The 12,906-nt window shown below is 33.3% G+C and overlaps 1 protein-coding gene across 1 annotated transcript; it reads right to left on the reverse strand.

Moving 5' to 3' along the window:
* Positions 1-6,757: 6,757 nt before the first annotated feature.
* LOC139509143 (U5 small nuclear ribonucleoprotein 40 kDa protein-like) lies at positions 6,758-12,762 on the reverse strand. The gene is made up of 4 exons (XM_071296086.1): positions 12,729-12,762; positions 12,269-12,351; positions 8,190-8,355; positions 6,758-7,173 (listed from the first exon to the last, which is right to left on the reverse strand). The coding sequence occupies exons 1-4, from the start codon at positions 12,760-12,762 to the stop codon at positions 7,124-7,126; spliced, it is 333 nt and encodes a 110-aa protein (XP_071152187.1). The 3' UTR covers positions 6,758-7,123.
* Between the last annotated feature and the right edge of the window lie 144 nt (positions 12,763-12,906).

The raw sequence follows: 12,906 nt of genomic DNA on the forward strand, positions 1-12,906 counted from the left end.
ATGGTTTAGTGGTCTAAGATAAGTTTCTGTTGTGGTCTGTTTTTCTTAAACTATAAGCAACAGTCCAACTATATTTAATGCATAGATTGGTTATAAAGTATACATGTCTGCCTGGCATGGTTCATCTGATCCTGACCTCAGTTTCATGGTTCATTGGTCAATGTTTAGTTTATTGTTTGAATCTGTTTCTTAGAAACTATCAGCAATATGTCTCTATATTTAGTGAATTGAACGATTGTAAGGTGTATATGTATTTTTTGTTTGGTTTATCTGAAGTTTATGTGATAGTTGTAGTAAAGCTTTATATTTAGGACTATATCAATATAATATCAATGGCTAGTAAAGAAGGCGAGACACTAGGGCGTGTGCACTCTTGTCTCCTCTTGAAGGCGGTACCGTGACCTATAGCTGTTTTCTGTATCATTTGGAATCTTACGAAGAGTTGTCTCGTTTGCAATCGTACCACATCTTCTTTTTTTATATTGGCACTAGTTCTGAATAGTCCCAATTCCATTTTTAAATACACTACCTTTAAAGTTAATTATTTTTACTGACTTGCACGATATAGGAAGACACCCTGAAGATATTTGTTTCGAATTGAGCAGGTATAGTTTTGATTTTGTCTGCTTATATGTTGAAGTTAACCCTATGAGATACAACGTGCACATTATCATCTTTGAAATCAGTTTGTCATTAAATTGATCAGTATTAACGTAATGAAAAGTATTTGTCTGGAGATGATTTCCTGGATATTTTTATTCTAACATTTGATATATATAGTAATGCTAATGTCCTTTGTGTAATTCTGCCAAAGTCGGTAGAGCAACAAAATGAAGACTTTACAAGCATTTTCTGCTTCTCCGCTAATCACGAGAAGTAAGAGCAAAGATTGGTCGTCATAGTGTTAGAATGATGTGTCCGGTTAAGTTTACATGTCTTCTGTGGATCGTTACATCCGTACCTGTAATGATCTAGCAAGTTAAAATCTGGCTCAGTGTATCAGTTTAGTACAAATCAGAGTAAACATTAACATGTTCTCGTCCTGAATATGCATATTAACTTGCCGCTGGACGTGTTTTAGCCAACCATCATCTTCATCTTCGTTGGTGAAAGTAGACCCAAATTTCTTAATTCAAAGACTGAAAATTCTTGCTTGCTTGCATATTGCGTTCGTGTTACAAGCATTATTCTATGGGTGATGTTCTGGCTTTAATTTGCTGATTTTATTTAGACCAGATGTAGACTTTTTCTGAAGAATGAAATACGTTTTTAATCAGATGTCATAATTTTGAAGTTGACTATCTGATTTTTCCGGTAATCTTCATTAGATGGATATTACGGGGATGATGCTTTGAGTACCTTTCTCTATCTGCATCAGTTACCATGAAAGAAATGCTGTCTAAATTCGTTAGTATATCTTCAAAGATAATACCTAGTTCACAACCTAGATTTTTTTCCAGCTCCAATAATAGATTTATTTTGTTTGTTAACTGTACAGTGGCAAATATTTTTATCATGTTCAGGACGATCAATAATAGATCTTCAACAAATATGTCATATCATGGATTGATGATTTGTTTACCAACTCGTCAGACACATTACAAAATTGTGGAACTATCACTCACTTCCAAGACACTTAATTTTTTGTCATCTCAACATATTTATGGATATTTTTTTTTAAATGGTAGGAAATATGTTTCTGTGAATGAGTTTGTCCCCAAGTATAATATGCTAGGTTCTGTGAATGAGTTTGTCCCAAAGTATGATATGTTAGGTTCTGTGAATGAGTTTGTTCCAAAGTATGATATGCTAGGTTCTGTGAATGACTTTGTCTGAAAGTATATGCTAGATTCAATGCATGAGTTTGTCCCTAAGTATGATATGCTAGGTTCTGTGAATGAGTTTGTCCCAAAGTATGATATTCTAGGTTCTGTGAAAGACTTTGTCTGAAAGTTTATGCTAGATTCAATGCATGAGTTTGTCCCAAAGTATGATATGCTAGATTCAATGAATGATTTTGTCCCAAAGTATGATATGCTAGATTCAATGAATGATTTTGTCCCAAAGTATGATATGCTAGGTTCTGTGAATGACTTTGTCTGAAAGTATATGCTAGATTCAATGCATGAGTTTGTCCCAAAGAATGATATGCTAGATTCTGTGAATGAGTTTGTCCCAAAGTATGATATACTAGGTTCTGTGAATGACTTTGTCTGAAAGTATATGCTAGATTCAATGCATGAGTTTGTCCCAAAGTATGATATGCTAGATTCAATGAATGATTTTGTCCCAAAGTATGATATGCTAGGTTCTGTGAATAACTTTGTCTGAAAGTTTATGCTAGATTCAATGCATGAGTTTGTCCCAAAGTATGATATGCTAGATTCAATGAATGATTTTGTCCCAAAGTATGATATGCTAGGTTCTGTGAATGACTTTGTCTGAAAGTATATGCTAGATTCAATGCATGAGTTTGTCCCAAAGTATGATATGCTATATTCAATGAATGAGTTTGTCCCAAAGTATGATATACTAGGTTCTGTGAATGAGTTTGTCTGAAAGTATATGCTAGATTCAATGCATGAGTTTGTCCCAAAGTATGATATGCTTGGTTCTGTGAATGAGTTTGTCTGAAAGTATGATATGCTTGGTTCTGTGAATGAGTTTGTTCCAAAGTATGATATGCTAGATTCAATGAATGATTTTGTCCCAAAGTATAATATGCTAGGTTCTGTGAATGACTTTGTCTGAAAGTATATGCTAGATTCAATGCATGAGTTTATCCCAAAGTATGATATGCTAGGTTCTGTGAATGAGTTTGACTAAAAGTTTATGCTGGATACAATGCATGAGTTTGTCCCAAAGTATGATATGCTAGATTCAATGCATGAGTTTATCCCAAAGTATCTTATGCTAGATTCAATGCATGAGTTTGTCCCAAAGTATGATATGCTAGGTTCTGTGAATGAGTTTGTCTGAAAGTTAATGCTAGATTCAATGCATGAGTTTGTCCCAAAGTATGATATGCTAGGTTCTGTGAATAAGTTTGACTGAAAGTTTATGCTAGATTCAATGAATGAGTTTGTCCCAAAGTATGATATGCTAGGTTCTGTGCATCACTTTGTCTGAAAGTATATGCTAGATTCAATACATGAGTTTGTCCGAAAGTATGATATGCTAGGTTCTGTGAATAAGTTTGACTGAAAGTTTATGCTAGATACAATGCATGAGTTTGTCCCTAAGTATGATATGCTAGGTTCTGTGAATGAGTTTGTCCCAAAGTATGATATTCTAGGTTCTGTGAAAGACTTTGTCTGAAAGTTTATGCTAGATTCAATGCATGAGTTTGTCCCAAAGTATGATATGCTAGATTCAATGAATGATTTTGTCCCAAAGTATGATATGCTAGATTCAATGAATGATTTTGTCCCAAAGTATGATATGCTAGGTTCTGTGAATGACTTTGTCTGAAAGTATATGCTAGATTCAATGCATGAGTTTGTCCCAAAGTATGATATGCTAGATTCTGTGAATGAGTTTGTCCCAAAGTATGATATACTAGGTTCTGTGAATGACTTTGTCTGAAAGTATATGCTAGATTCAATGCATGAGTTTGTCCCAAAGTATGATATGCTAGATTCAATGAATGATTTTGTCCCAAAGTATGATATGCTAGGTTCTGTGAATAACTTTGTCTGAAAGTTTATGCTAGATTCAATGCATGAGTTTGTCCCAAAGTATGATATGCTAGATTCAATGAATGATTTTGTCCCAAAGTATGATATGCTAGGTTCTGTGAATGACTTTGTCTGAAAGTATATGCTAGATTCAATGCATGAGTTTGTCCCAAAGTATGATATGCTATATTCAATGAATGAGTTTGTCCCAAAGTATGATATACTAGGTTCTGTGAATGAGTTTGTCTGAAAGTATATGCTAGATTCAATGCATGAGTTTGTCCCAAAGTATGATATGCTTGGTTCTGTGAATGAGTTTGTCTGAAAGTATGATATGCTTGGTTCTGTGAATGAGTTTGTTCCAAAGTATGATATGCTAGATTCAATGAATGATTTTGTCCCAAAGTATAATATGCTAGGTTCTGTGAATGACTTTGTCTGAAAGTATATGCTAGATTCAATGCATGAGTTTATCCCAAAGTATGATATGCTAGGTTCTGTGAATGAGTTTGACTAAAAGTTTATGCTGGATACAATGCATGAGTTTGTCCCAAAGTATGATATGCTAGATTCAATGCATGAGTTTATCCCAAAGTATCTTATGCTAGATTCAATGCATGAGTTTGTCCCAAAGTATGATATGCTAGGTTCTGTGAATGAGTTTGTCTGAAAGTTAATGCTAGATTCAATGCATGAGTTTGTCCCAAAGTATGATATGCTAGGTTCTGTGAATAAGTTTGACTGAAAGTTTATGCTAGATTCAATGAATGAGTTTGTCCCAAAGTATGATATGCTAGGTTCTGTGCATCACTTTGTCTGAAAGTATATGCTAGATTCAATACATGAGTTTGTCCGAAAGTATGATATGCTAGGTTCTGTGAATAAGTTTGACTGAAAGTTTATGCTAGATACAATGCATGAGTTTGTCCCAAAGTATGATATGCTAGATTCAATGTATGAGTTTGTCCCAAAGTATGATATGCTAGGTTCTGTGAATGACTTTGTTTGAAAGTATATGCTAGATTCAATGCATGAGTTTGTCCCAAAGTATGATATGCTAGATTCAATGAATGACTTTGTCTGAAAGTATGATATGCTAGGTTCTGTGAATGACTTTGTCTGAAAGTTTATGCTAGATTCAATGCATGAGTTTGTCCCAAAGTATGATATGCTAGATTCAATGCATGAGTTTGTCCCAAAGTATGATATGCTAGGTTCTGTGAATGACTTTGTTTGAAAGTATATGCTAGATTCAATGCATGAGTTTGTTCCTAAGTATGATATGCTAGGTTCTGTGAATGGGTTTGTCCCAAAGTATGATATGCTTGGTTCTGTGAATGACTTTGTCTGAAAGTATATGCTAGATTCAATGCATGAGTTTGTCCCAAAGTATGATATGCTAGATTCAATAAATGATTTTGTCCCAAAGTATGATATGCTAGGTTATGCAAATGTGTTTGTCTGAAATTATATGCTAGATTCAATGCATGAGTATGTCTAAAAGTATGATATGCTAGATTCAATGCATGAGTTTTTTTCTAAAAGTATGATATGCTAGGTTCTGTGAATGAGTTTGTCTGAAAGTATGATATGCTTGGTTCTGTGAATGAGTTTGTTCCAAAGTATGATATGCTAGGTTCTGTGAATGAGTTTGTTCCAAAGTATGATATGCTAGATTCTGTGAATGAGTTTGTCTGAAAGTATATGCTAGATTCAACGCATGAGTTTGTCCAAAAGTATGATATGCTAGGTTCTGTGAATGAGTTTGTCCCAAAGTATGATATGCTAGGTTCTGTGAATGAGTTTGTCTGAAAGTATATGCTAGATTCAATGCATGAGTTTGTCTGAAAGTTTATGCTAGATGCAATGCACGAGTTTGTCCCAAAGTATGATATGCTAGATTCAATGAATGAGTTTGTCCCAAAGTATGATATGCTAGGTTCTGTGAATGACTTTGTCTGAAAGTATATGCTAGGTTCTGTGAATGACTTTGTCCCAAAGTATGATATGCTAGATTCAATGAATGAGTTTGTCCCAAAGTATGATATGCTAGGTTCTGTGAATGACTGTCTGAAAGTATATATTAGATTCAATGCATGAGTTTGTCCAACAGTATGATATGCTAGATTCAATGCATGAGTTTGTCAGAAAGTATATGCTAGATTCAATGAATGAGTTTCTCCCAAAATATGATATGCTAGCTATATAGGTTCTGTGAATGAGTTTTTCCCAAAGTATGATATGCTATATATCTCATCAAAAGCTGATTAAATATATTACCAAAGCCCATATAAAATGATGATTTTTTTTGCCGATTACTAGTACATGTATCCAATTTAGACATTATGGGTTTTAGTTCCTCTGTTATACCTACCTGGACATTGGTACATGTATATATGATATGACAGTCCAGTTTTCTAAAAATGCTTTTTAAAATAACTTTACAATGACAGGTGTGACAGTAATGCCACTGATGTTATATCATTATTTGGGACAGGGTATAGATATCCAGGTTTGCAAGACACTGGTACTCTAACAGTTTCTGCTTGCATTTGTATTTGAAGGTTGACAACGAATGATATGGGAGCAATCACCCATTCACTGTGTCAGAGTTGTGCTGCCCTAACACCAAATTCATCATGACATCTTCAAATCTTAAGTTACCATTTGCTTATGTTATTTCAGTCTGATCATTGCTATTTTTAAATGTTTCTTTCTAGACCTGGTAGCCATTTCAGTTGATAGCTATATAGGTATAAGAGAATATTCTAAAAACTATATAGATTAACAATTTGAAGCTTGGTTTAATTATTTCAGAAGTTTTGGAGGTTTAAAAAAAAACCAAAAAAAAAACTGGAAGACAACTAACACTGATGGAAACCAAGTGATGGCAGATGAACCCTCATCTTATTCAACTAATAGATTTAAGTTTTCATTAGTTTCATACCTATTGACTACATGTATTTGTTTTTTTATTGGTGAAGGAAGATGGAGTATGAAAAAAGAACCTTAACCACCAGTAGGGAAAAATCATATCATAGTCGATCAAGATTGGAGTAGAATAAATAAGAAGCTAAAGACTGTTTTCAAAAGTTTTATATATAAAAGCATGAATTGCACCTGTACACTATTCATCATACACTCTGAATCAGATCCTAGCCTCTGTTTCAAATATACAATGGATCCTGGCCTCTGTTTGGTATTATACAGTGGATCCTGGCCTGTTTGGTAATATACAGTGGATCCTGACCTCTTTTTGATATTATACAATGGATCCTAGCCTCTGTTTGGTATTATATAGTGGATCCTAGCCTCTGTTTGGTACTATACAATGGATGATTATGTAATTGTCTGCTGCCTTTATTTAATGTTTTCTTGGATCAACAGTCTTAAAATAAGTTTGTAATCAATGACACAACTTTGAATCCTCTGTGTAAGATCTATCATCATTCTATTTCTCCAAGGTATAACTTTTTGTCACTTGATCCTGATACAACTGAAAAATAGAAAATACATTTCAATTATATCATTGATTGATTGATTGACTGCTGGAGTTTTTACACCACTTTCAGCACAACATCCTTCCACTTCCACTTGTAATTTTATCCATCTGATGAGTTAAGCCTTTTTCAACTGATTTTTATTTTTCGTTCTTATGTTGTACTGTTATACCACTGTCCCAGGTTAGGGGGAGTATTGGGATCCCGCTAACATGTTTAACCCCGCCAAATTCTGTATGTATGTGCCTGTCCCAATGTCAGGAGCCTGTAATTCTGTGTTTGTCGTTTTTTAATGTGTTACATATATTTATTTTTCGTTCATTTACTGTTCTTAAATTAGGCCGTTAATTTTCTGGTTTGAATTGTTTTACCATTGTCATTTAGGGGCCTTTTATAGCTGACTATGCTGTATGAGTGTTGAAGGCTGTACGGTGACTTATAGTTGTTAATTTTTGTGTCATTCTGGTCTCTTGTGGAGAGTTGTCTCATTGGCAATCATACCACATCTTCTTTTTATATATATATACATAAGAGTTTCATAATTGTTTTAAGTTTAATCAGTTTTTGAAAGATAAAGGATAATGTGTTATTTAGTTGTTCATCCATTGCTATGCAAAGCTATTTGTGTAATATCTATTGTATTTAAAGTAGCAATCACAACAATTTTGTTTAAACTTTTAAAATTTAAATTTAGAATATTTTTCATTCTGTGCAAATTATACCAAACATGTTGTCATAAAACTTATGACTGACCAGAACTTAACACATAGGAGGACCTAGGAGACACTTTTGTAAGACTCTGACCACTTGTATAGTAAAATTTTACACTCTGTTTATGTGTCTTAAAATATTCTTAGGAAAATGCAACCACCAATATCTAATTAATTTTAGTGCGTCCCATCCCAAACCCCATAAATTTGGGAACAGCCTTTAGTAATTTCAAGTGCATTTTGCTTCACAAGAACATACAGAGCATTGGCAACTTCAGACTTGTCAAGGGGAGAGAACTTACTTATAGGTTCGTTTGGATGAAAGTCAACTTCATTTACTGATCCTGCATGACCTGGTAGTTTGTATAAAATTCTCCGTGATGTGGTGTCCCATATGTAAACAAATCTGTCACCTGATCCAGCTGCTACTTTACTGCCATCTGGAGACCAACTACAGCGTAATAAATTCTGAAACACAATTAGGAATTATAATAAAATAAAAGAGATCATACAAAAACTAAATGGTTGATTATTGTTTTCTATACATGTATTTTTATCATTGAAGTGTACACTTATTTACTATTATGGAATACAAAGGACAAACAGACAGAAAGATCTTTATTAATCATCAGTAAATTTTATTAGCCCTCTAAAGGATAGTGTGGATTCATTTCTTTTCATAGATACCAACTTGTGTGGATTGTTGAAAACTCACATTTTCGTGGTTACGTCAAGTCTGCATACAGCCTATTAGAAAATTTGTATTTCGTTTGACAATTAACCCTGTCAGGGCTCACACTACTTCAGAATTATATGGAGAAGTGACTTCTCTTTTGAAAACTGATAGGGAGAAGTGGTGAGATTTGAAAGAGAAGTGCTTTGTTTGATTTTACTATAGTATAACAAGAGGCTCTCAAGAGCCTGAATCGCTCACCTGAATTTTTTTGGTTTAATCTCTCATCAATGATTATTTTGGCTTTCCAATTTATTTAAATGTTCTTTGAATCGTCCTATTTTCTTCAAAAGCAAAAAAAATCATTTTCTCCTATGTTCTATTTTAGCCATAGGAGCTATGTTTCTTGACATACAAGGAAATGAAATATAAAATTTATACTAGATACTCTGAAACTCTGAAACTCATTTAGCCTAAGTTTGGCTGAAATTGATACAGCAGTTTCATAAGAGAAGATTTTTTAAAGTAAGTCAACATGATGAACAAATTGTGAAAAAAGTCTTTAAAGGGCAATAACTCCTAAAGAGGTCAATTGACAATTTTGGTCAAATTGACTTATTTGTAGATCTTACTTTGCTGATCATATTTGCTGTTTACAGTTTATCTTTATCTATAATAATATTCAAGATAATGACCAAAAACTGCAAAATTTCCTTAAAATTACCAATTAAGTGGCAGCAACCCAACAATTGGATGTTTGATTCATCTGAAAATTTCAGGGCTGATAGATATTGACCTAATGAACATTTTTACTCCAGTCAGATTTGCTCTTAATGCTTTCGTTTTTGAGATATAAGCCAAAAACTGCATTTGCCCCCTATGTTCTATTTTAAGTAACGGCGGCCATGTTTTTGACGGATCAAAAATCAAAGCACACATTTTGTGCAGGATAATCTAAGGAACAACCATGCTAAGTTTTAACCAAATCCATTCAGTAGTTTCAGAGATGAAGATTTTTTAAAGTTAGCAAATATGATGAACAAATTGTGAAAAATTGTCATTAAAGGACAATAACCCCTTGAGGGGTCAATTGACAATTTTGGTCATATTAACTTATTTGTAGATCTTACTTTGCTGATCTTTTTTGCTGTTTACAGTTTATCTTTATCTATAATAATATTCAAGATAATGACCAAAAACTGCAAAATTTCCTTAAAATTACCAATTAAGTGGCAGCAACCCAACAATGGTTTGTTTGATTCATCTGAAAATTTCAGGGCTGATAGATCTTGACCTAATGAACATTTTTACTCATGTCAGATTTGCTCTAAATGCTTTCGTTTTTGAGATATAAGCCAAAAACTGCATTTGACCCCTATGTTCTATTTTAAGTAACGGCGGCCATGTTTTTTGACGGATCAAAAATCAAAGCACACACTTTGTGCAGGATAATCTAAGGAACAATCATGCTAAGTTTTAACCAAATCCATTCAGTAGTTTCAGAGGAGAAGATTTTTTAAAGTTAGCAAATATGATGAACAAATTGTGAAAAATTGTCATTAAAGGACAATAACCCCTTAAGGGGTCAATTGACAATTTTGGTCATATTAACTTATTTGTAGATCTTACTTTGCTGATCTTTTTTGCTGTTTACAGTTTATCTTTATCTATAATAATATTCAAGATAATGACCAAAAACTGCAAAATTTCCTTAAAATTACCAATTAAGTGGCAGCAACCCAACAATGGTTTGTTTGATTCATCTGAAAATTTCAGGGCTGATAGATCTTGACCTAATGAACATTTTTACCCCTGTCAGATTTGCTCTAAATGCTTTCGTTTTTGAGATATAAGCCAAAAACTGCATTTGACCCCTATGTTCTATTTTAAGTAACGGCGGCCATGTTTTTTGACGGATCAAAAATCGAAGCGCACATTTTGTGCAGGATATACTAAGGAACAATCATGTTAAGTTTCATTCAAATCCATTCAGTAGTTTCAGAGGAGAAGATGTTTGAAAAATTGTTAACGACGACAGACGACGAAGACGACGACGACGTCGACGACGACGGACGCCAAGTGATGAGAAAAGCTCACATGGCCTTTTAGGCCAGGTGAGCTAAAAAAGGTCATATGTAAACAATGTTTTTTTTTATATTGTACAATTCATATCTGAGTATACAATTAAAGTAACAGTTCAATTTCAAAGCTGTTTAAGTTTAGGTTAGTGAGAAACTAGCAACTAAATATCTAGCACTAAAAAGATTATTTTTTTAAATCAAAAAGTTTAAGAAATTATAATACATCAATTACAATTTGATTAAAAACTATCTTGTGTATGAAATTCATATTTATTTATAGTGGATTGGGAAACAAGTTTTGCAACTTATATCAATCCCTTTCCACTTTGTGGGTGCGAGTGCTGCCTTGTAGCGGCATTAGCTTACTCTTTTTCGAAATCTACAAGGGTATCTTTAAGGTGCAAGAGATATTATATGAAATTCAGTGTTTCTCATCAAAAGATAAACAAAGTTAAGCTGGGCCATATTATATTGATACATGTATTAGTATAATACAATGTAGTCTCAAAGTTAAGCAACTTTTAATCAATATTTGAAACAATCCAAATAAATTGGAAGGAATTATATACACCAATCAATTAGATGTAACCAAAAGTCTGTTAATGCGTGTGGAATGTGTAATTTTTCCTTTTTGGATTAATATTTTTTCTGTCAGATGTTCCATCCATGCATCCATAGTTATTATTGTAAAATACAGATTTTGGTCATAGTTGGTCCGGTTCCGATCTGTAGTTAGAATCAGTCATTGGCGGACAAATGCAAAAAATTTACAAAAATAAACGATGTTTGGCAAGCTATTTGGAAAGGAACATTACGTTTTTAATGCAATAAATGGATTAAACATTTACTTGAGGCAACTTTTATCAGGTTTTAATGAAGTAACAAACTTATTTTGCTGCCGAAAGTTAGGTTGATGTACGTTTTGCAATTAACAAGTTCAAACAAGCACCGGAATTCAAATGCACAAAGTGATAAAAAGTTGTCTTTTTATTAAATAATCTGCTACACACTGTAAAGACAATGCTTCAACCTCTTTTCTTTAGAAAATGAATCGTTTATGTCTGAATTTCTTTCATTATCAATAAAAAAAATTTGATGTTTCATCAACTTGGTAAAAATTGAAAATGTCCAATTATTAAAGTAAGCAACTGAAAGCGAGAATCGTTAACAACAGGGCATCTTTTTTCGCTTTTGGGGGTTGGGGAAAGCAAAGTGACAGTCCTATTCGCCTGGTAGCGTGAGCGCTGACCTGTGATTCAGCTGAATCCCCTAAAAATTGTATCAAATTGACAATTATGGCTTGCCAACAAGCAATTTGTATATAATAACAGGGAATCTGTTAAGGGCTGTTCCAGAAAATACTATGCCCACACCTCTTCAGGGAAGGCAATGTCTTTAAAATTTTATGTGGGTGGTTGCATTTCAAATACCAAAATCGAGAGGGAGTGTTGTTCTTATTTACTTTTATTTCTGTGGGGGATGTGGGGGAAAAAAAAGTGCCTTCCCTTGGCATAGCATTTTCTCAAACAGCCATAATGTGTTTCTTTATCATAGATGATCTGTAAAAATAGGAAAATATTCTGTTTTAGAGTAAACACCTGCACCAGTCTGTCAAATTTAAACTTACCTTTTCAAAAGTATGTTGGTGACCTTGCATTATTTTAACACATCTTTCTTGTGGAGCAAATGGTCTTATATCCCATATTCTTACTAAAAAATAAGAAAGAAATATTATAGACTGTCCAAAGTCAGAACCCTTTGATTCAATGGTTGTCGTTCATTTCTGTTTATATCATATTTGTTTTTCCTTTATTGTTTTGTACATAAATGAGGTCGATAGTTTTCTCACTCGAATTGTTGTACGTTTATGACATTTGTCATTTCAAGCTTTTTTTTTATAGCTTACCATATGAAGAATGGGTTTTGATTAATGTTGAAGGGTGAACAGTCTCCTATAGTTGTTAATTTCATAACTTCTAAGCAATTTTGATATCTTATCATTCTTATGAAGAGTTGTTTCGTTGGCAATCATACCACATCTTCTTATTTCTATATGTAACAGACAAATGGAAAGATAGCCTGTATACTTCCAAAGAATTTATGATCATGACTGGTTGTCATGGTTATAAATAATGGTTGTCCCTTTCACCTTTCTCTGACACCAATAATAGTTGTCTTTTCATACAGAAGTCAATGCAATTATCCCTTTATAATCTTTATGTGTCTCAGCAAGGCCTTGTATAAATTATTTTTTTTATATTTCAA

The sequence above is a fragment of the Mytilus edulis genome, unplaced genomic scaffold (assembly GCF_963676685.1).
Source record: "Mytilus edulis unplaced genomic scaffold, xbMytEdul2.2 SCAFFOLD_624, whole genome shotgun sequence".
Lineage (NCBI taxonomy): Eukaryota > Metazoa > Mollusca > Bivalvia > Mytilida > Mytilidae > Mytilus > Mytilus edulis.

Coding starts and splice junctions, on each gene's coding strand:
- LOC139509143 (XM_071296086.1), bottom strand. CDS start 12,762: ATGACAACCAGTCATGATCATAAATTCTTTGGAA. Junction 8,356..12,268: donor ACCAACATACTTTTGAAAAG/GTAAGTTTAAAT, acceptor ATTGTGTTTCAG/AATTTATTACGCTGTAGTTG. Junction 7,174..8,189: donor TCATCCAAACGAACCTATAA/GTAAGTTCTCTC, acceptor TCTATTTTTCAG/TTGTATCAGGATCAAGTGAC.